The sequence below is a fragment of the Gossypium hirsutum genome, chromosome D02 (assembly GCF_007990345.1).
Source record: "Gossypium hirsutum isolate 1008001.06 chromosome D02, Gossypium_hirsutum_v2.1, whole genome shotgun sequence".
In the NCBI taxonomy this organism is placed as follows: Eukaryota; Viridiplantae; Streptophyta; class Magnoliopsida; order Malvales; family Malvaceae; genus Gossypium; species Gossypium hirsutum.
The window spans coordinates 25,677,019-25,699,017 of NC_053438.1; the positions used below are offsets into that span (position 1 = coordinate 25,677,019).

The 21,999-nt window shown below is 33.3% G+C and overlaps 4 protein-coding genes and 2 long non-coding RNA genes across 17 annotated transcripts; 3 read left to right on the plus strand and 3 right to left on the minus strand.

Moving 5' to 3' along the window:
- Window positions 1-7,475: 7,475 nt before the first annotated feature.
- LOC121214533 (uncharacterized) lies at window positions 7,476-8,396 on the minus strand. Its single transcript, XM_041088305.1, has one exon. The coding sequence runs from the start codon at window positions 8,394-8,396 to the stop codon at window positions 7,476-7,478; it is 921 nt and encodes a 306-aa protein (XP_040944239.1).
- Window positions 8,397-9,063: 667 nt separating this feature from the next.
- LOC107908070 (ATP-dependent Clp protease proteolytic subunit 5, chloroplastic-like) lies at window positions 9,064-9,453 on the minus strand. Its single transcript, XM_016835343.2, has 2 exons — window positions 9,374-9,453; window positions 9,064-9,284 (listed from the first exon to the last, which is right to left on the minus strand). Exons 1-2 carry the CDS (start codon window positions 9,428-9,430, stop codon window positions 9,102-9,104), a joined length of 240 nt encoding a protein of 79 aa, XP_016690832.1. The 5' UTR covers window positions 9,431-9,453; the 3' UTR covers window positions 9,064-9,101.
- Window positions 9,454-9,582: 129 nt separating this feature from the next.
- On the minus strand, window positions 9,583-14,822 carry LOC121214699 (uncharacterized). Its single transcript, XR_005910372.1, has 2 exons — window positions 14,009-14,822; window positions 9,583-9,991 (listed from the first exon to the last, which is right to left on the minus strand). It is a non-coding gene; the product is annotated as an uncharacterized lncRNA (long non-coding RNA).
- On the plus strand, window positions 10,447-12,632 carry LOC107908382 (acyl-CoA-binding domain-containing protein 2). 2 transcript variants are annotated; one of them, XM_041088727.1, is made up of 4 exons: window positions 10,447-10,753; window positions 11,016-11,093; window positions 12,039-12,069; window positions 12,343-12,632. In XM_041088727.1, the coding sequence occupies exons 2-4, from the start codon at window positions 11,038-11,040 to the stop codon at window positions 12,517-12,519; spliced, it is 264 nt and encodes an 87-aa protein (XP_040944661.1). In that variant the 5' UTR covers window positions 10,447-10,753; window positions 11,016-11,037; the 3' UTR covers window positions 12,520-12,632. The 2 variants fall into 2 exon arrangements, with proteins under 2 accessions (XP_040944661.1, XP_040944660.1); XM_041088726.1 differs by lacking the exon at window positions 10,447-10,753 and having other exon boundaries at window positions 10,819-11,093.
- Window positions 14,823-16,580: 1,758 nt separating the features above from the next.
- On the plus strand, window positions 16,581-17,680 carry LOC121214700 (uncharacterized). Its single transcript, XR_005910373.1, has 2 exons — window positions 16,581-16,718; window positions 16,975-17,680. It is a non-coding gene; the product is annotated as an uncharacterized lncRNA (long non-coding RNA).
- Window positions 17,681-19,671: 1,991 nt separating this feature from the next.
- On the plus strand, window positions 19,672-21,529 carry LOC107910630 (putative potassium transporter 12). Of its 11 annotated transcripts, none has more exons than XR_005910374.1 (4): window positions 19,672-19,926; window positions 20,021-20,114; window positions 20,233-20,285; window positions 20,754-21,529. XR_005910374.1 is itself a non-coding variant. In XM_016838546.2 (4 exons), the coding sequence occupies exons 2-4, from the start codon at window positions 20,061-20,063 to the stop codon at window positions 21,299-21,301; spliced, it is 651 nt and encodes a 216-aa protein (XP_016694035.2). In that variant the 5' UTR covers window positions 19,692-19,926; window positions 20,021-20,060; the 3' UTR covers window positions 21,302-21,529. The 11 variants fall into 11 exon arrangements, 9 of the variants coding, with proteins under 9 accessions (XP_016694035.2, XP_016694034.2, XP_040944663.1 ...); XR_001687698.2 differs by having other exon boundaries at window positions 19,685-19,926; window positions 20,042-20,114; XM_016838546.2 differs by having other exon boundaries at window positions 19,692-19,926; window positions 20,237-20,285.
- Window positions 21,530-21,999: the final 470 nt, after the last annotated feature.

The window sequence follows — 21,999 nt, forward strand, 5'->3', positions numbered from 1 at the left end:
TTTATACGTTTTAATTTTATTATGCACACTTTATTGCCTCTAATTTAGTTGGTGTCACGAGATAGCAGGGCACCAACTCAGGTAGGGAAATTACTTTAATGTCCTTTCGTCTCTATACTTCTATTTAAGCCCCTAATTGAATTGGTGTTACAAGTCAATCGGGCATAAACTTGATTAGAAAAATTGTCCTTTTGAATTTAGAATAAGTTATATTGTTCGGGGGTATGTTAGTCTTTTTTAAAAGAACCCACAAAAATTACATGTGGCTAGATTTTAACCCATGCTATTTAGCATCAATAAAATATTAACTTCACAACAAAACTAAAAAATTATTTTAATATAATATTTACATTTTAATTGTATTATGCATACTTTATTACCTACATCAATTATATGCATTGATAAAATGATAATGTTGTTGATTGAGTTGGTGTCATAAGTCAACTCGACACTAACTTAAGATCGATGGCAGCACCATTGCATGTAATATTTTTAATATAATCTTTGTACGTATTTAAATTTTATTTTACTTACAATTTAATCTATTTTTATTCATTTTAACATCGTACATATTTCATGTTTTATTATTAGAATTGTTTACAAGTATAACCACTTAAAAATTAACAAAATTACATTAAACCCAATCAGATTAAAGAAAGAAAATGATATACTTATGTTTGGATGATTAAAATTTATGAAGTAAAAGAAAGAAATTGTAATATCTCTTGTTTGTTTAAACTATGAAAAGGAAAGAAAATGTATTAGTTTTTACATAATTTTTCCAAATTTAAACTTTACATAAATAATATATAATAACATATTTAAAATAAATTAAAAATTGTAGAAAATACCAACATTCTACATAAAATCATAATTAAAGCGATAACTAGATCTGATCATGGGTCAGACTAATGAAACAAAATTTTAGTCCCGTTTTTTAGGCTCAGGCCCAACCTGAAAAATGAGCTTAAAATTCTGCCAAATTCCGGTCCAAATTAAAAATGCTAAATCTGAACCCAACTCGGCTCACCCATATTAATTTTTTTAGATTATTTTTATATAAAAACAAATTTAAAAATATAATACATTAAATATGCTAAAATATTAAAATAAATATTTCCCAACAAATTGAAAAAACATTAAAAAAAGTCTATACTTAAATAATACTAAGATAGTTACAACTTAGCAAGTAAATGCGTCTAATATAGTAACAAAATTAATAATAAAATAAGAGTTATGCAATATTCAAACAATAACAACAAAATAGTAGTAATATAATAACGAAATGGTAACAAAATAACAACATAACAACAACAAAACAACAGGGGAAAAATTTTAGGCTTATTCGAGTCGGGCCAAAAATATCTTACCCGAGGACTGGTCTGTTCAGAAAACGGGCCTTATTTTTCGTCCTAACCCATCTTTCGAGCCTATATTTTTGCCAAAACCCTCCCACTTTTTGGTTGAGTCTTCAGGCCTGGGTGGGTGGCTCGACCCATGATAAAGTCTAGCCTTAACCTATAATATATTGAGATATTACTATTTAAACCAACTTTATTTGATCAAATTACAAAAAAAAATTAACCAAATTACAAATTAATGACTCCTAATAATCTAACAAAATAAAAAATAAAATAAGGTTGTTAAATATTTTAAAAAATAAATAGATAATAATATAAAAATATAATTTAATGATACAGTAAAAATACTGAGATCTAATCATTTGAAATAAATATATATAAAATATATTTAAATATTTTATGAATATTTTATTATTAAGAATTTTTTCATCAAAATCAAGATAAGTTTGATGTACTTTAAGACTCTAATAGTTATTAGAATTAGAGTTTTATTTCATTTATACTTCTTATATCTATCAATATAGACTTTGGAGAAATATTATAAACATCCCTATTGATAAAGAAAAAGATTACTTGTCTTCGTTCTTCTATTTTCTTGCTTTGTATATAAAATCAATTTCTTTTAGAGAGTTAAAACCACAAGAGAAAGATTCAAGCCGCCAACCCCCAATAACCCTTATTGCTTTTTACCACTTACATTACACCAAAACAGGGTTTTAGCGGCATTTTTTTAGGACTTTAGCGGCGCTAAAAAAAGTATTGAAGCGTCGCAAAAAATGCCGCTATTGATAATGCTGCTAACATTTGTGGCGTTTTTAGAAATAAACGCCGCATGACCTTTAGCGGCGCTTCTCCCACAAACGCCGCTAAAGGTCATAACCTTTAGCGGCGCTTCTCCATCAAACGCCGCTATGGATCATGACTTTTAGCGGCACTTTCCCCACAAACGCCGCTAAAGGCCATGTTCTTTAGCAGCGCTTTTATAACAAACGCCGCTAAAGAACATGGCTTTTAGTGATGCTTTTCTAACAATCGCTACTAAAGAACATGGCTTTTAACAACGCTTTTTATCACAAATGCTCTTTAGCAGCATTTTACATAAAAACGCCACTAACTTTTAAAAACATTTAAAAATATTAAATATTAAAATTAAACATTATTAATATAAAAAATTAATTAGTATTAAATATATACTTTTAGTCAAAAAGATAGTATTTAATAATATAATAAATTAATATTTTTTAGTCAAAATATTGAAAAATCATGTTAATATTTAAATAGAAAAATTACAAGTTCAAATAGTGCAACTAATTGATTGCAAAAAAAAAATGCACAAGTTCAATATGTACAGTATAAACTTGAAAATTTATAGACTAAATTGGAAATTCAAAAACCCTTTGAAATTAGACTAAAATGGGTTTACTACATCCACTGTTTACTACATGGGTTTATTGCTTCTATAAACTCAAATTAGACATTGTTGAGAAAATATAACACATTCTGATAAAGTAACAGGCTAATTGATATTTTACTTCTGAGTAGTGACTTAATTGATTTAATTCACTCACTGTCACTGAAGGTGGTCTCTCATCTTCAACAGGTCTTTCAAGCAAGAACCTACCTCTGAGTAGTGACTGCAAAATTAAGATAAGAGTGCTGCTAGTTTAGCATGGCAACATGTGAAAACAAAAGGATTTTCATAGAGCAAAACCATATATAGCAAGACATGTGATCACACAACAGTCCAGAAGTGATTTATAAGAGCTAATTTCATCATCGGCATACTTCTAATATCTTACTTTCATAAAAAATTAAAATATTTTCTAAAAACATACGAATGATGTTACTTTTAGTCTTAACCATTATATAGCAAGTATTATCCTTCTACAAAGAAATAAAAGGTTAACCTTCTCTAGTTTCCAACCTAGCATGAATATATGAGAAAGAGGGATGAATGGTGAAAAACTTAGGTAACAAAAACATGGTTATTAAAAAGGAAGTTCTCAGCTGGGATTGAAAGTTGGTTATTAAAAATTTAACTAGCCTGACAGAAGTTAATTGCTAAACATAGCTGGTGCTTAATTATCTAAACAGAAAATAATGATATATCTATTATATACTAATCTTCAGGTTTCATAAACTTAAAGCCTGACATGTGACATATAGACAAGAAAAACGCACACTTTCACATATGCAATCACTTAAATGCAGCTTGGGCAATTTTGAATTCAAAAGAAATCTCAAAACTGTGTATCATTTCATCCAAATTTTAGCTACTGCATAGCATTTGTATCCAAAAACAAAGAAATTCCACCATTTAAAGTCTAGTAAAGCAAACACGTCGTGCATATCAGTAATTCATCAAATTCAAAAACATAGACATGGCAATATATCCACAATAAATATAAATTACAATAGTTTAGACTGAAGAGCGCTAAACAATACCCATTAGCAGAAAACACTTTTAAACTAATTCAATCTTACATCAGTGAGAACAAGAGCAGAAATAAGCACGTGAAAACAATGCAAAATCAGTGTATCTTAGAAAAAAAGGGTAAAAGTAGAATCTATGTGTGTATATTGATCCTGTTCATGGATTAGGGACAGTTAAGAGCCATGAATTTCAGCCAAAAGATTTGTTGGTTTCTAACTTAGCAAACAAAGTTTAAAAACAACTTAGATGAATGTTTTAGATGTTTGAAAGATTAAAACAGGAGCAAGAACAAGCAAAAAGTTGAATGAGCAAAGTGTTTTTCTCATTACCCGAATAAGTGCATGGTTACATACATAAATAGAACAAAAACTACATAGAAAGAAAACAAAGCTTGCTTGTGCAAGTAACTAAAGGTTTACATCAACAAAATGACAACCTAATTTGACTACTAAATCAGCTAAGCACACATTTTAACCTTAGCTGATCAAAGCAAATAATGATTACACCATAGACTAACAAAAGTCAACTAAACAAACAAGGCTTGTCGAATTGCACAATGGATTTTAACATGCTTCAGCCGAGTTTCTGGTTTCATGCATGCAACGTAGGTTTTGCATGGATTCTTAAACTTTGCTGCTGTCGTTGCCACCTTTTAAACACTCCTCCTTGGCTACAAAGCAGCAAACTCTGATTTTCTTCTTCAAATATTCAAACCTTGAAGCAGCCAATGGTTTGGTTAATAGATCAGCAAGTTGATCTCTTGAGCAGCAGTGAACTAAGCTTATCTCCTTGGACATTTCAGCTTCTCTCACAAAATGATATCTAATTTTAAAATGCTTGGTCTTACCATGAAAAACTGGATTTTTGGCAATGGCTACAGCCGATTGGTTGTCAACCTTAATCACAGTGGCCTCCTTTGGATCAGCATTCAGATCACACAATATTTTCCTAAGCCAAATGGCTTGATTTACAACAGAAGCAGCTGCGATGTATTCTGCCTCAGTAGTGGATTGAGCCACTGTCTGTTGCTTCTTCGAGCTCCAGCAGAAGACATTTGAGCCAAGGGTGAAGAAGTAGCCTGATGTGCTCTTCATGTCATCAGTAGAACCAGCCCAATCACTGTCTGAATATCCCACTAGTCTCAGCTCCTCAGCCCTTTCAAACTTCACTCCACAACTCAGAGTCCCTTTGACATACCTTAGAACCCTTTTTGCTGCTTTAAAATGTGTAACTGTGCAGCAATGCATGAATCTCGATAGAGGACCAACAGCATGCATGATGTCTGGTCTAGTTGCAGTCAAATAGAGCAGACAGCCAACCAAGCTTCTATAATTCTTTTCATCCACTCGATCTTCATCTCCTAGGCTGGTGAGTTTTTCTCCTAAAGCCACAAGAGTGCTAGCAGGCTTGCAGTTTGTCATGCAAAACCTGCTCAAAACCTTCGATGCGAATGCCTTCTGGCCTATGAAAATACCTTGTTCATTTTGTTTCACTTCCATGCCAAGGAAGTATGTCATTAATCCAAGGTCAGTCATCTCAAACACAGTTTGCATTTGCTTCTTAAAGGTTTCAATTTCCTCCTTTTTGCAGCCAGTGACCAGTAAATCATCAACATATAATGAAACAATTAGCAAAGTTTCATTACCTTCCTTCTTAACATAGAGAGTAGGCTCACTGGTGCTCTTTGTGAACCCGAGCCTTGTCAGGTAGGTATCCATTCGATCGTACCAGGCCTTTGGAGCTTGCTTGAGACTATACAGGGCCTTTTTGAGCTTGTAGACCTTCTCTTCTTCTCCTTGAACTTCAAAGCCTTCAGGTTGATCTATGAAGATTTCCTCCATGAGAAATCCATTTAAAAAGGCTGATTTGACATCCAGTTGATGCACCTGCCACTGTTTCTGGGCTGCTAAGGCAAACAACATTCTTATAGTGTCCAGCCTTGCAACAGGAGCAAAGGTTTCAAAGAAATCGACTCCCTGCTGTTGGCTATACCCTTTCACAACTAATCTAGCTTTGTGTCTGTTTAGTGATCCGTCTGCATTATTTTTGATCCTGAACACCCATTTAACTCCAATGATCTTCCTACCTTCTGGTCTATCAACCAGCTCCCAGGTTTCATTCTTTTGGATCATCCTTAGTTCAGCTTCCATAGCCTCTTGCCAGCATTTCTCTTTCGAGGCTTCAGCATAGCAGGATGGCTCAACCATGGTCACAGCACATCTTTCATAGATGTCTGCCAATGTTCTGGTGCCCCTAACAGGCATATCATCAAAATCATCCATAGCTTCATTTTCAACTTCACCATGTTGGTGATCAAGGTCCTGCAAGTCTTCTTCAGCTAAGCTTGCATCTGTCCCATTCCACTTCCAACAGCTTCCTTCATTGAACTTGACATCTCTGCTTACAATAACCTTTTTTGATGATGGATCAAAGATCCTATAACCCTTCTTCACACTGCTGTAGCCTACAAATACCCCTGGCACAGACTTTCTTTCCAGCTTGGTTCTCTTCTCTGCTGGCACAAGTGCATAGCATAAGCATCCAAACACTTTCAAGTGTGACACGATTGGTTTCTGCCCGAACCAGACCTCAAAGGGTGTTTTACCTTTGACTGCTTTAGTTGGTAGTCTATTTAGTAAGTAGACAGATGTGTTTACTGCCTCAGCCCAGAAGTTGTTTGGCATTTTGGCCTCAAACAGTAGGCATCTGGCCATATCAAGAACAGTCCTGTTTCTCCTCTCACAAACACCATTTTGCTGTGGTGTATAGACAGTGGTCAGTTGGTGTAGGATGCCAGCATCATCACAAATATTCTGGAACCTCTAAGACACATACTCAGCTCCATTGTCTGACCTTAGGCTCTTGAGTTTGCTGTTGGCTTGGTTTTCAGCCAAAGCCTTGAACTTGCAAAAGAAGTCAGTGACATCTGACTTTTGTTTCAAGAAGGTTACCCAACAAAACTTGGTGCAGTCATCAATGAACAAGGCAAAATACTTGCAGCCATTTAGTGAGCTGGTCTTCATAGGTCCACAGATGTCAGTGTGAACCAACTGAAGTTTCTCTTGGGCTCTCCATGCCTTGTTGACTGGAAAGGGCAGTCTAGTTTGCTTGCCAAGCTGACAGACTTCACACACCTCTTTGTTTGGCTCGAACTTAGCCATATCTTCAACCAAATTCAGTTTTTGCATTTGCCCGAGTGAGTTGTAGTTCACATGCCCCATTCTTTTGTGCCACAAACTTGCCTCATCAGTCTGAGCTGCATATGCTCTTGCTTGCAACTGATTTACATCCACATTGAAGGTTCTATCTTGCATAGCTACTTTTGCCAACACCTGGTCAGTAGCATCTTTGATTGTGCAGATTTTGCCTTCAAACAGGAGAGAGTACCCTTTCTCCAGTAGCTGACCAACACTTAACAAATTTTGGTCAATGTCAGGTACATAAAGAACTTCTGAAATGGTTTTAATACCTGACTTGGTGCAAATCACTGCTTTGCCTTTGCCTTTAGCCTTGAGAAGCTCACCATTTCCAATTCTGACATTGGACTCAAATGAGGTGTCAAGCTCCTTGAACATGCTTTCCTCTGAGGCCATATGATGAGTGCATCCACTATCGATCAGCCAAATTTTGCTGACTTTGCTCGAGCCTGCAAAGCAGGAGGCTGTGAAGACATGTTCTTCCTATGCCTCGATGTCTTCAGCTACTTGAGCCTGATTATGATTCTGTGACTGAGCTTTTGGTTTGTTCTTACACACTTTCTCAATGTGACCAAGCTGTTTGCAGCCTCTACACTGAATGTCAGGCCTGTACCAGCAATATTTCTCAAGGTGAGTTGTTCTTTTGCAATGAACACAGGGTGGAAACTTCTTCTTGGCAGCTTCCTTCTTTCCTCTTTCTTTCTTTTCTGACCAAGGCTTCTTGCCTTTGTGATTCGAGATGAAGCTTGAGCTCTCTCTACTCCTAGCTTGAAAAGCTCCCTCAGAATACTCCCCCATTCTGTTTGCTCTTCTTTGCTCTTGAGCATAAAGAGCATTTATCAGTTCTGTCAAGGGAATGGCAGATAAGTCCCTCGAATCCTCCAGGGAAGAAATCTTGGATTCATACTTCTCTGGCAAGGTTGTTATGACTTTCTCCACTACCCTCTGATCACTAAAGTCATCTCCAAGCAGTCTTATGTTGTTGACAGTAGACATAATTCTGTCAGCATACTGCTTGATGGTTTCTGAGTCTTTCATTCTCAGATTCTCAAAGTCCCTTCTCAAGTTGATGAGTTGTTGTTGCCTGGTTTTGTCTGAGCCTTGAAACTCTTCCTTGAGTTTGTCCCAGGCCTCCTTTGGTGTGTCGCAGGCCATTATCCTTGTGAAGATAGCATCTAAAACTCCACTTTGAAGGCATGACATGGCCTTGTACTTCTTTGCACAGTCTTCATTATACTGCCTTATCTGAGCTATCGTGGGATTAGCTCTTAAGGGTGGTGGTTCTGTGTCATTTTGGACAACATTCCACAGGTCATGTGCTTGTAGATATGTTTTCATTTTGACAGCCCATATATTGTAGCTTTCACCAGCAAACACGGGTGGAGGTGGTGGTGAGAAGCTCATCTTCACGCAACTTCCAAAACTCTGAGCAACAAAGATAGTTCCTGCTTCTTTTCTTTCAAACACACAGCACACAACAAGAGGCCCTCAAAGACAACAGGCTCTCGATACCATTTGTTGGTTTCTAACTTAGCAAACAAAGTTTAAAAACAACTTAGATGAATGTTTTAGATGTTTGAAAGATTAAAACAGGAGCAAGAACAAGCAAAAAGTTGAATGAGCAAAGTGTTTTTCTCATTACCCGAATAAGTGCATGGTTACATACATAAATAGAACAAAAACTACATAGAAAGAAAACAAAGCTTGCTTGTGCAAGTAACTAAAGGTTTACATCAACAAAATGACAACCTAATTTGACTACTAAATCAGCTAAGCACACATTTTAACCTTAGCTGATCAAAGCAAATAATGATTACACCATAGACTAACAAAAGTCAACTAAACAAACAAGGCTTGTCGAATTGCACAATGGATTTTAACATGCTTCAGCCGAGTTTCTGGTTTCATGCATGCAACGTAGGTTTTGCATGGATTCTTAAACTTTGCTACTGTCGTTGCCACCTTTTAAACAAGATTCAGTGAGTGAAGTACATGGTACCAGTAATAAGAAAACCGAACAATCATTTCGAGTTATCTCTTAGCCATGTCAAATGATAGTAAAAATACCTGAAGGAAGACCCGGCTATTCGTTACTATCAGCTGTAGGAGCTAGTGTTGAAGAGCTTTAAGAGGATTCATAATGACACCGTCAATAAGTCCGTATTCCTTTGCTTCTTTCACGCTCATAAAAAAATCACGGTCAGTATCCTGGTTAATCTGATCCAAACTTTGACCGGTGTGGTAAGCAAGATACCCGTTTAAATTTGCCTTATGATGCAGCATTTCATTTGCCTGAGAATCATGTTTAATATTCATACAGAGGGTAAGGAAGGAAGTACAAAATTTAAACAAAAGGCTTGTTGAGAAAAAAAGAATAATACCTGAATATCGATATCAGTTTGACCTCCTTGAGTTCCACCAAGAGGCTGATGTATCATTATCCGTGAATTAGGTAAACTATATCATTTTCCTAAACATTTACATTCAAGAATTTACATTATCCGTGAATTAGGTAAACTATACCGTTTTCCTAAAATTAAAATAAAGCACATGATGCACTAGTAAGTTTACAACTAGCACTAAGATAATCTGTCAAAGCCGACAAAAATTTACATTCAAGAATTTGCTTGCAATTGCTATAAGTAATCACATATAATATATATAATATATATTGAAGTGATAAGTGGTTACATTTTACCTGCTGGAAGTATGATCCATAGGAAACCTTTTTGCCGTATACTTTTTCTTTTTCTTTTTTCCAATTTGATGAAGAAATCGGTTTAAGCATGTTGACCAAACTTTAGGGCAGCTACAACTATAACTTCAAGAAATTGTGTGAAGTGTCCTGCTCAATGAATTTGATGTTCCAATTGCGTTGTCTGCTATCTGCATCTGCCAATGATATATAGGACCCTATTATGATAAGCATATAAGGTACGACGATGACCGATACTGATATATGTGATGCCCGCTGCCTTCATTTTCTCGTACAAATGGGCCTGTATATGGAATTTAAGCACAACACAATTAATGTAATTCTTAATCTTGGAAGGGAGAATGGTTTTTAACACTCTAGAAAGGGAGTGCAACCAAAAATTAAGATCCAATTGTTAATAATGTTTTTTTTTGTTTGTTGTTAAATTTGTTGGTGACACATTCTGAAATACAAAAAAAAAACTCACTTTATAGCAATGTAACTAAAAAATAACATTGTAATGAACATGGATTTAACAAAATAGTCTTAAACTGTATTAACACTTAGACTTGAATTTTGAAATCTGAAAAGTGGAGGGATTAAATTCTTATAAATAAAAGATTAGGGACTAAATTTTAAATTTATGAAAAGTACATAGACTTATGACATATTTTAACATTGTAGAACTATCAGCAAACTATCTGTTAAAGATACCTTCCCAAGGTATTATTTTTTGTGCTTTTCTAGAACTACCAGCAAACTATATGTTAAGGATACCTTAATTATAGTTTCTTATTCTACAAGTTAATTTTAGATTCTCGTGTTTGGTTCGCTGTAATGGGTATGCGATTACCCATCTATTCCGCGCGCCTCATCTAATTCGGCGTTTGGTTCGCTGTAATGCCTATTACGGGCGTATTACATTACCGGCCTATTCCCCAAAATCTCTGCTTTTGTATTCCCTTCCCAAAACGACGATTAGCTATTACGGACGTCTTTCCAATTTCTATGCCCTGTTTTACCCTCCCAGTCTTCTTCAACGATTAGCTATTATGCCGTTTTCAAGGTATTCATTTTCATTTTCTTTCATTCCTATAAAACCCCTTTTCTCTCCTGTGTTTCTTCTTACCAAGAATCGAAGGGGAAACAGTTGCGAAGAAAGGAATTGGAAGGGAAGTTATTAACTTTTTTATTTTTAATTATTGTTCTCTCAGGAATTTAACTATAACATCATTATAGCTATTAATAGATGGGAATTGGAAGGGAAGTTATTAATAGATGGGTAATCGCATACCCATTACAGCTAAACTTCTCCTTTCTGGAATTAGGGTTTTGCTTTGGGGATTTTAGATGCTATCTTCTGGTTACCTTCCATGTTGGATTTCTGCTCTTTTTGCCTCCATGGGGTCAGTTTTTTTTCTTCATCTCTTCTTATATTGTTTATTTGAGTTGGATATTTATCACATCAGTCCTCTTACTCTTAGCCTTCTTGGATTATAAGTCGGGAGTTTTAATGTTTTGTTTGTGTAGCTTTTTAAGTTTGCTTTTGTTAGTATGGGATTTTGGGTTTATTATTATTTTTTTTGTGCTTACTTGTGTGATCAAAGCTATAAGATGATATGTATGTGGGAGTTTTCGATTTTGGATCATTCATTGCTTGAAGTTCTGGGTTGCTGATTGCATGACACAAGCGTTTTTGTTTCGAGATATAGATAATAGGTCTTATTAATTGCCTCTGACTGAGAGATGCTTTGGGAAGAAACCTTGTTGTTCATTTGTTGTATTTTCAGAGCTTATTTACATATTCTTTACCTTCCCCTTGGTGGGAACATTCAAGGCTAAGTACAAAGCACTTTTCGGTGCTGCCTAGTTACAATTTTGAGGCAGTTTCTTTTATCTACTGTCATGTAGATTCGGCAATATATATCGATTTGAGGGCTCATAAGGTTTCTGCAATTAAGTTGTAGGTTAAGGGGTTGGACTGGTACTTGTGGCTTGCAGTTGCGGTTGCTTTTAGTGCCCAAACAAATTCAATCCTTGACATGCTGGTTATTATGACTTGTGGTTTACTTTTAGTGGCAAAACAAATTTAATTCTTGACATGCTGGTAGTTGTGGCTTGCGGTTGCTTTTAGTGCCAAAACATAGCAACTTTTCTGTAATTGATTATGTGTTCAATGTCACACATTTTGAAGCTTCATTTTCTTTGATTATTTTGAACCTCAGTTTCATATGCTTATTTCAGATGTATGGTTGCCAAGTTAATGGCTTTGTTTTCCTTGTACAAGATCCAGCATTGAGTTGTTATAGTTGATTCCAATCATACATGCAATTAATCCTGGTTTTTAACAGAGCAGTGGTTGTCTTGGATGTGAATGCTAAGGTAATTATTGTATCGCTGTTACGGTTTTACTGGTATTCACCTCCTAACCTATTTGTGTGTGTTGAAACTATCCCTGTCTGATGTACCTGTAATGCACAAAAACAAATGTGAAATAACTGTCTTTAGAGTGTTTTTGAACTGTTTTCAAAAGCATACCGAAGTAAATAAGAAATTTTTTTATGTTAAATGGTGCACAATGCTCTATATTTCTCTTCTCTTTCTGGTGCTGTAAGCATTGTTGTTAAAATCATTGTTTTTTCTTTTTATTGGAAGGACAATGAAGGTCAAACCCCATTGCACTATGCTGTTATGTGTGAGAGGGAAGACATTGCCAAATTTCTTGTAAAACAAAATGTAGACAAAGATACGAAGGATAGCGATGGCAACTCTCTAGTCGACCTATGTGACTCAGATTGGCCTTGGTTGCAACATGCGGGCAAAGCGGAATGACATGTGCTTTATTCCCAAGTTTGGTTTCAGTTAAAAAGTACTTGAAAAAAAATTTCTCATGGATGTAAATTTGGCGTTTTGGGCCAACAATCTAAGGACGTCAACTTTATCTTTTTTATTGTAGTTTTTATCAAAATTAAGCATGGTGGCGTTAATGTTTAATATTTTTTTAAAATTTTCTAATTCTTTTTCATTGCTTTTTCTCCTTAAATTGTTTTATTTATAAATTTATTATTCTAATAAATAAATGTCATGTTAAAAAATGAGAAAAATAGATATTCATTTATTTATAAACATTTTTATAATTTTGTATGTATTTTTATCGAAAAATAAATGTTTAAATTTTTTAGTTTTTTAATTTTTATTTTTGAATTTTAAGAATAAATGTTAAATTGATATAATATGTAAAATTGAAGGTTAAGTTTATTGAATTTTTTAAAGTTAGGACCAGATTAATAGAATTTGTAAGTATTGTAGTATTATATATTATGATTTTAGTAATTTCATATAAGAATATTTAATATTAAGAATTTTATTAAATTATATATTTTTATTAAATTATATTTAATAGTAATTATGTTAAAATTATATTTTATAGCGTTATATATTATGATTTTAATAAATTCATATAAGAATATTTAATATTAATAATTTTATTAAATTATATATTTTTATTAAATTATATTTAATGATAATTATGTTAAAATATGATTAAATTATTTATTATTTATATTAATAATCTTATTAAAATTTAATAACATTAACAATAATCATCTACTTAAAAAAAATTCTACTAAGGGTATTTTAGTCATTTTAGTTTTTTTCCTTATGCTATTACACCTCTATTCCATTCAACCAAACACAAGAATACTATTACGCCTCTATTCCATTACAGCGAACCAAACAAAAAGATTACCTATTACGTATCTATTCCATTACGCCTCTATTCCATTACGCTTCTATTCCATTACGCCTCTATCCATTGCAGCGAACCAAACGCACCCTTATTCTACAAGACTAAAACCCTATGTAACCTTACCGGACAATTCTTAGTAATAAAATAAGACAGACTTTCATTCAAATTATTGAGGTTTAAGACTTTCTCCCTAACGAGTCCAAGGTTAAGAGCTCCCTGATGAGTTACATATATATTACAAATCATACAACAAGGGTAAAACTTTATGAATCGAAGCAGGTTATTTCCCATGAACCGCCATGTGACACAATCCATAACCCGTGAACATAACACTGTGTAGCAGGAATAATTTTCATTTGGCTATTACTATGTTCTCCCATTCTTTGTGGTCCAAAGGTGTCAGTTACATTACAAGCAAAGAATATGAATATTATTTACTTGGACAAGGACATTGAATATGAGACATTCATCTAAAAAAACCTCAATAACACGAAGTTAAGGAGAAGTCTAGAGTTCATAAGACCACATGGCTTCACAAAAATAAAGAGTATAAATTTTAGAATACAGACATACCTCATTGACCTCATCCAAAGCACTGGTGGATTCATCCAATAGGGCCAACTTTGGTTTAGAAAGCAACAAACGTGCAAAAGCAAGGCGTTGCTGCTCGCCAAGGGAAAGAACACTAGACCACTCATATAACGTGTCAAGACCTTTGAAGTGAGACAATATATAGCCAATGCAGACATCTTCTAAAACCTGTGTTAAATCATCTGTTGTAGGAACAGGGACGCGATGCTTTTCACTCACATTTTTAGAGTTTGGAACTTGCGTCAAGAAAGGCAATGAACCTGCAATTTCAGGTCAATAAAGCTTCAACATTTTCCTCCTGTTCTCTTTAGCAGGATAAAAGTAACATATGGATGAAAATGGATGCAAATAGACAGCAAGTTGTCCTAAACCACACAGTTTATCACCTGTCTTTCCAGGTTATTAATAACTTGTAAGAAATCATTCTTTAAGACCTTGGTTAGGTGTTCGTTCTACTTATTTGACTGCAAATTCCCACTTAGAGAATTTATATTTCCAATATCAATTTCAACAATCTTTAATCCTTGCAAAGGTAATGAGGTGAATAATACATACATATACATATATCAGGTCTCAATGTATTATGCCTTAACACATAATCAAACATATATGCCTGGAGAATGGAATAAGAAATAAAATAAGTAGCAGATCCAGAAAAGCAATCTAAGTTTCAAATTTCAACAACATTAAAAGCAACCCATTGAAAAGAAAAACAAAACAAAGAACACATTCCATAGGCATAAACAATGGCAGAGCTATACAAAAGAACCCCAAATAGAAATAAAAACCCAAAAAAGAAGCTAACAACCTCCAAAACAAAAGAAGCTAGAAAACATCCATTGGAAAAAAGCAAGCAGAGAAAATGCAGTGAAGTTATTGTCGAAACCGTTTTTTGAAAACAAAAATTTTGGTTATCGACTTTAAAAAACAAAACTGGAGTCGCCACCGATCCTTTATTAAGGTGTGATCGGCTCACCTTAAAAATTATGTTGGTCTATGAACTTTGAGAAAACAAGTTCGGAAGTCAGTTACGCTCGAAAAAGGGTTAGTACCCTCGTAACGCCCAAATCGGTACCAAATTGATCATTTAATGTCTTAGTGTCGAAGGTTAAAAAGATTTTAAAATAAGCTTGAATGATGAAATTTGAAAAAGGATAACCAATTGTTCAAGTCATGTAAAGAAATCGAGTCCCAATACGTTAGGGTACAATTCCTCATAATTCCCCAAACTTGAATATCACTTTTATTTTATACGAAAACCTTCATTTCGAGAAAGTAACATGCCACACCCAAATACGTTAGGGCACAGCAAGTTAAATTCCCAAAAATGATTTTTATGCATTTTGAATAAAAAATATTCTTAGTCATTTAGGATTGACAAAGAAAATCGGAACCTAATACGTTAGGGCTCAATTTCCCTCGAAAATCCCAAACTTCCAAAAATGCTTTTATTCAAAAAAAAAACCTTTAAATCAAGAAAATAACTTTGATGAAGGGTTAAAACCAAAATATATTTTCAAGAGGGTATGCTTAAAAGGTAATGTACAATATGATACAAATACTTTAACTTAAAGCATATATAAATATATATTTACAAAATAAAAAAAATGTATATGTATATGTAAGTCATGAAAATACGCTTATGTATATATCCAAATATTTACATATATGTACAATATATAAAATACTAAAAATATTTATAATGATTTAAAAATATGAAAATGTATGCATAAATATATAATGGAAAATGTATGTGTATTTTAAATTGTAAAATATGGGGAAACATGTAAGTATTCTAAAATATATATGTATACATATATATATATGTTTGTAAAAAAACTTTATGAAGAATAATATATAAAAATGCGTATGTACATATTTACAAACGTAAAAAATATATTTGAAACTAAAAATATAAAAGTATATATATATAGAAGTTAAAAAAAATATAAGCACATGTATAAAATATATAGGTAGACGCGTAAAAACATGCATATATATATTATATAAAAAACAATATGTGAATACTATAAAAGAAAAATGCATATATGAACATAGAGATAATGATAGTAATAATGATAATATATAAAAATAATAATTAAATAAAAAAAAGTTCAAAAAGAAAAAGTGGATTAAATTGAACAAAAGACGAAAAATCGGGGACAAATTCGAAATAAATAAAAGGACCCAATTGAATGCGCAAGAAACAATGGAGGACCAAAAGGGGAACTAATCCCTCCCTCCTACATGTTGCGCAGCACTAGATTAAATCGTCACGCGGGTAAAATATTTGGGCCAAATTTTAAAGAGGAAAAAGAACTTGATTAAAACGCATCACAAAAGGGGAGGACTAGATGCGCAATTTCCCCACCTGACGTCAGAGCGCGCGGATCCTCCCCTTTGGGTCGGGTCACCGCGCAGGTCAGGCCTGGGAAAACGGCGCCGTTTTGAATGTTATTTAAAACCATTTTTCCTTTTTAAAAATCATTACACCGTTTTGAATGTTATTTAAAACCATTTTTCCTTTTTAAAAATCATTACAACCGAATAAAGAAAAAAACTTAAGGGAAAAAAAAAGATCCGACGCTCTGCTAGGGTTTAATACCCAGGCCTCCTTGCGCCGTCGTTTAGCCAGTGCCGGCGCTCCGATTGCAACGGAGACGGCCACCGCTCGGCGTCTTCGTCGAAAGAGGTAAGACCTCTTTTGTTATTTCTTTTAAAAAAAATAAAACGCAAAAGAAAAAGGGAAAAAAATAAATAAATAATAATATGAAAAAAACCTGATTCACCTTGAATAAAAAAAACAATCTGAGTTCTTCTTATCTTTCTATTTCTTGCGTATTCTTTGTGTATCCCCCTTTTTACATATTAAAAGTGGCTTTTTATAGCCTGAAAAAGAAAAATAAAATGCTATTGCTTGCTATTTTTTCTCCTTTGGACTCCTTGAGTCCGTTTTGCAGGCGGACGTGGGGAGAAACGTGCGCGTGAAGGCCGAAACTTGTGGCGGCTGAAGAGTACTCTGGAGGCTATTGCGGCGCTGGAACAAAAGGAGCTAGGGTTTTTACTTAGGTTTTGTTTTGCTGAGTCGGGCTAGGTTAATTTGATTTGGGCTGGGTTATTGGGCTTATTTATTTCTTTGGGTTTTATTTCTTTAACAGGCCGGATAAAATTAGGCCCTACAGTTATCTTTGGAACAAGCTATAGTCTTGGTTTAGCCAAAATAGAAAGCTCGGATCTGTTTAGGCTTAGGCTGGTGGTGTCATTTCTTTTGTTCTGGAAGACAAGATAAACATGTTTGGTGGAATAGGTGGGGACTCGTATTTGTCGGTTAGCCATTAGAGAGCAGAAGAAGAAGGGGAAGTAGAGAAAACGATGAAGAAGGAGTTCAAAACATCGTCGTCTGGTAGCGAGATGGAAAGCTGGTTTCCTTTGATAGAGTTACGTGAAGAGGAAAGAGAGGACGGGAGAGGGGAAAGGGTAATAGGAAAAAGGACTTGGTGAATGGAAAGGGAACGGATATCAAAAGAAAGTTCAAAACATTGTCGGCCGTGGAAGATTAGGGAAGATTAGGGATTTCACGGGGGAAATTTTGGGTAAAATGGTGCGATTTTGTAAAGTAAAATGATTATTGTTTATTTTTTATGGCTTTTTTTTATAAAAATGTCACAAAAAATCATTTCATTTTGAATAAAATGACATTGTTTTGCTCTACTAAAAAATTTTATTTTGTCTGTTAAAAATTATTAGTTAAGTAATTTTATAAAATATTTATTATTATTTATAAATTAATTTTTTATAAAAAAACTAAGTACTCTCAAAATAAATATCATATATTTTAATAAGAAAAAAATTAAATGGTTGTAATTAATTATTAAGTTAGAATTATCTAATATAAGCAATTAATCTCTCATATATCAAATTTCTATTAAATATTGGATGTTAATCATGATTTTATATTATTCATTTTCGATGTAATCTCCATTTTATTAGAGATATTTCTTCCTAACTAAAATATAACAATTTTGCTAGATGTTCAATGTGAAATGGTTTTAGTTTTTGTATTTCATTTTTATTTGTTATAATTTGGTCCTATCCAAAATAGATACTTATCTATCCATATCAATCTGTTACATTAATTTATTTATTTATCAATTTTTTTAAATCTAATATTTAAATATATCAAATGATTTAAACCATTTAATCTAAATTTAGATTAAATATTTTTAAATATAAAAACATTAATTAATTGTATAAAATTTCATCATTTAACAAATCTAAAGTAAACCTTAAATCCTAAACCATTTAATATATATAAAATTGATCTATTATCTCTTAAATAATTTAAACTATAATCATAATTTTAATATATTAAAAATAATATTATCTCTTTTACAATTATATAAGAAATTATTTAATATATAAATTAAAAAATACCAATTAATCTAAACCCTAAACCCTTAACCCCTATCTCTTAAACCCTAAATCATAAAACATAAACCCTAAACCCCTAACCCCTCTTTTACAATTATATAAGAACTTAATTAATATATAAATTTAAAAAATACTAATTAATCTAAACCTTAAACCTTAACCCGACCCCGAATCTCTAAACCTTAAATCACTAACTCTTAACCTCTAACCTCTAACCTCTAATCCCAAACCCCTAAACCTTATTTAATATATAAATTAAAAAACACTAATTAATTTAAACCCTAAACCTAAACCCTAACCCCTAACCCCTAACCCTTAAACCTTATTTAATATAAATTAAAACACACTAATTAATCTAAACCCTAAACCCTAACCTGACACCGAATCTATAAACCTTAAATCTTTAACTCTTAACCCCTAACCCATAACCCCTAAACCACAACCCTTAAACCAGAATCCCTAATCCATAATCCCTAATTCCATAATCTATAAACCTTAAAATTGTAACTCCTAAACCGACCTTAAATCCTAAATTAACCATATACCCTAAATCATATATATTAAACCCTAAACTATAATGATAATTAATTAAATATTTTAAAATTAATACTATCGTATCTTTTACAATTATATGAAATTATTTAATATATAAATTAAAAATCAATCAGTCATGTACCCCAAAAATTTTAAAATTATTTTAAATAATAGTATTTTAATTTTTCCATTTTTAACAAATATTTTTCTATTTTTTTATTTCAAATTATTTCTACGTGTCATTATTTCAAATTTATCCATTTTTAACAAATATTAAATTAAAAATAAATTGAATTTTAATTAATATAAATAAACAAATCAAATAGTAAATAGACAGATAAAATGTTTTTGCGGTGCTTTTTCAAAAACGCCGCTAAAGCCCCTAGCATTAGCGGCGCTTTTTCAAAAACGCCGCTAAATCACCGAAAGGTAAGAAAACGATGTCGTTGGGCTTAGGTTTTTTGCGGTGTTTTTCCAAAAACGCCGCTTATGCTCATTTTTAACGGCGCTTTACTTAAATCGCCACTAACGCTCGATCTTTAGCGGCGTTTTTGAAAAAGTGCCGCTAATGCTTAATTTTTAGCGGTATTTTTTTATCCAAATGCTACTAAAAATGCTACTAAAAGTCTATTTTGGTGCAGTGTTAGGGCCCATTCTCCTTTGTGTTTTAGAAGGAATTTTTCAATAAAAAGTCCTTTTCTCTTAAAAGGAACGAAGAACGGCCTCCATCTCAGAAAAAAATTCACCATCAGAGAAGTCTTTTTCTCCAGATGAATAAGTTAAAAATTTCTTCATTTCTTCAGCCAAAAGTGCTTTTGGCTGATAATTTCCATTTTTCTCCCCCAAAAATCGTTCTTCCCTCTGGTTCTTTGCCTGACATATCAAGTTCTTTGCCTTTGTTTCTTTTCCTCTGGTTCTTTGTTCCTCTTCCGCCGGTGAGTTTCTTTTCTTCTTTTTCTCTTTAATTATTCATTATGCTTTGTTTTTAGTTGTTTTCTGATTGTTTAGGGTTTAGCTAAAATTTTACAGAAATTTTACATTCTTCTATAGGGAATTTCTGTCAATTGAAATGGGTCAAAAAGCTATATTATCATTTGATTCTTATGAAAGATCTTTGATTGAGGTAAATATTCTGTTCTCTGTTTTGTTTGCTTATTATATTGTTTAAAAATTATAGGTTCCTTAAACTTATGATTGAGGATAAGAAGAATGTATTTTCATTTGATTTTATTTCATTTTAGCAAGGAACCTGATGCTTCCCATTTGGTAAACGGCTCCTGGGTGTTGATCGCAGGTGTTTTGCAAGCTTGATTGTTCACCCTCTATCTATTGAATTTACTTTTGGGTTCTAAACCCCAATGCACGGATTCTGTTAAAACTGCTTTGTTTAAGAGGAACAGTAATTACAGCATTTCAGTTGATGAAATCGGTATGAAATTGGATTTCGTTTGGGCACCTTATGTATTGAATTTAACCCATTTGTTGACGGATTTCAAGACTAAAAAGAAATACCTTGATGTTATGGTAATGGGGGTTGGTCTATGGCATATGCTTCATGTAAGCAACCCATCAGATTACAAATTTGTTTTGCAAACGCTAAAAAGTTCATTGGTTTCTTTGTTTCCATTTTCAACAGATATTGCCAATGCCTATGGTTAGCAACTTTTCTCACCACAGTTTTCCTTTCGTTTATTCAAAGTATTCTAGTGCTGCTTTTGCTAGCATATGCTTCACTCTAATGCTCGTTTAATTATTTTTTCAGGTATAGCTGAAGTTGTTGTTATGCTGGTCACAACTGCCTTGGTGACACTTGTAATGCTTTTGATATGGCAGACCAATTTGCTTATGGCTTTGTGTTTTCCACTCTTATTCGAGTCGAGAGAGCTGATCTACTTCTCTGCTGTTCTATCGAAGGTCATGGAGGGAGGTTGGCTTCCACTTGTTTTTGCTACTTTCTTTCTCACTGTCATGTACATTTGGCACTATGGCAGTGTGTTGAAGTACCAGAGTGAGGTCAGAGAGAAAATATCCATGGATTTCATGATTGAACTTGGATCCAAGCTTGAGACAGTGAGAGTTCCGGGGACATTTCAGAAAATATCCATGGATTTCATGATTGAACTTAGCTCCAAGCTTGGTACAGTTGTAAAGGTGGGGTTGGATATGGTTGACAGTGAAAATAAGGCGGCTTTGGAGGCAAAATGGATGAAATTGCAAGTCGCGCAGCTGGAAGCGTATGCGAGGCGAACTGAATTTGTTGCTGAGCAAGCAAAGTTGTTGCTGAAATATTACAAGTCTGAAGACAAATAGTGGTTATTATGCATAGAGAGTAACTTATGGAGTTCTATCTCTGTTAAGCATATTTTGTTATGTTAATTGCTTAATCCTTTTTATTTCTGTCTCATTTGTTTATTGGTCTGCCGCAAGCCTCAGTTGGCCTTGATTCGGCGCTTACTTTGCTCCATAAACTGCTACTGCTGCTGCCATATCTCTTAAATTAGTGCCCCGATATTGAAGGGATATTAGCAAGTTTTTCTATGTCTCTTAATTTGTCCTCCTTTAATCAGCTTGCTGGTACTTGCTTCACCTCCCAAGTATAGCTATTTTGCTGCCATTTACCAAAAATTCCTACTAAATTAGGTATTTCCTCTCTTGTAAATCAAGCTGCTATTGGTCACCTTTTGATGTTCTGAAATGGTTGCGCTTCGTTATGCATATCAGCGACTGAACATGTTCAAAAATCTGCTGCTATTTGGCTTAAACCTCCCCATCATCTGTCTTAATTCCCATCATTTTTGTTCCATTACCATTCAATTTGTTTTAAAATTTAGATGATAAATTTTAATGTTAAATTGATAAATTGTTAAATTCACTAGTTATTTTAAATTTTAAATAAAAAAATGCAATATAAATTTAAATCAAAATTGATAATTTGTTACATTACATGGTATTGAAATTTAAGGTACTAAGGAGCTTATCTATTCAAATTTAAATAAAATAATATAAAT

Excerpts from the sequence above, each read along its gene's own strand:
- LOC107908382 (XM_041088727.1), top strand. The coding sequence starts at position 11,038 with ATGCTATCTTCTGGTTACCTTCCATGTTGGATTTCTGCTCTTTTTGCC. Across the intron at positions 11,094-12,038 it reads GCTCTTTTTGCCTCCATGGG|AGCAGTGGTTGTCTTGGATG; the intron begins GTCAGTTTTTTT and ends GGTTTTTAACAG. Across the intron at positions 12,070-12,342 it reads TCTTGGATGTGAATGCTAAG|GACAATGAAGGTCAAACCCC; the intron begins GTAATTATTGTA and ends TTTTATTGGAAG.
- LOC107908070 (XM_016835343.2), bottom strand. The coding sequence starts at position 9,430 with ATGATACATCAGCCTCTTGGTGGAACTCAAGGAGGTCAAACTGATATC. Across the intron at positions 9,285-9,373 it reads AAACTGATATCGATATTCAG|GCAAATGAAATGCTGCATCA; the intron begins GTATTATTCTTT and ends CATGATTCTCAG.
- LOC121214533 (XM_041088305.1), bottom strand. The coding sequence starts at position 8,396 with ATGAGCTTCTCACCACCACCTCCACCCGTGTTTGCTGGTGAAAGCTAC.
- LOC107910630 (XM_016838541.2), top strand. The coding sequence starts at position 20,423 with ATGAAATTGGATTTCGTTTGGGCACCTTATGTATTGAATTTAACCCAT. Across the intron at positions 20,646-20,753 it reads AGATATTGCCAATGCCTATG|GTATAGCTGAAGTTGTTGTT; the intron begins GTTAGCAACTTT and ends TTATTTTTTCAG.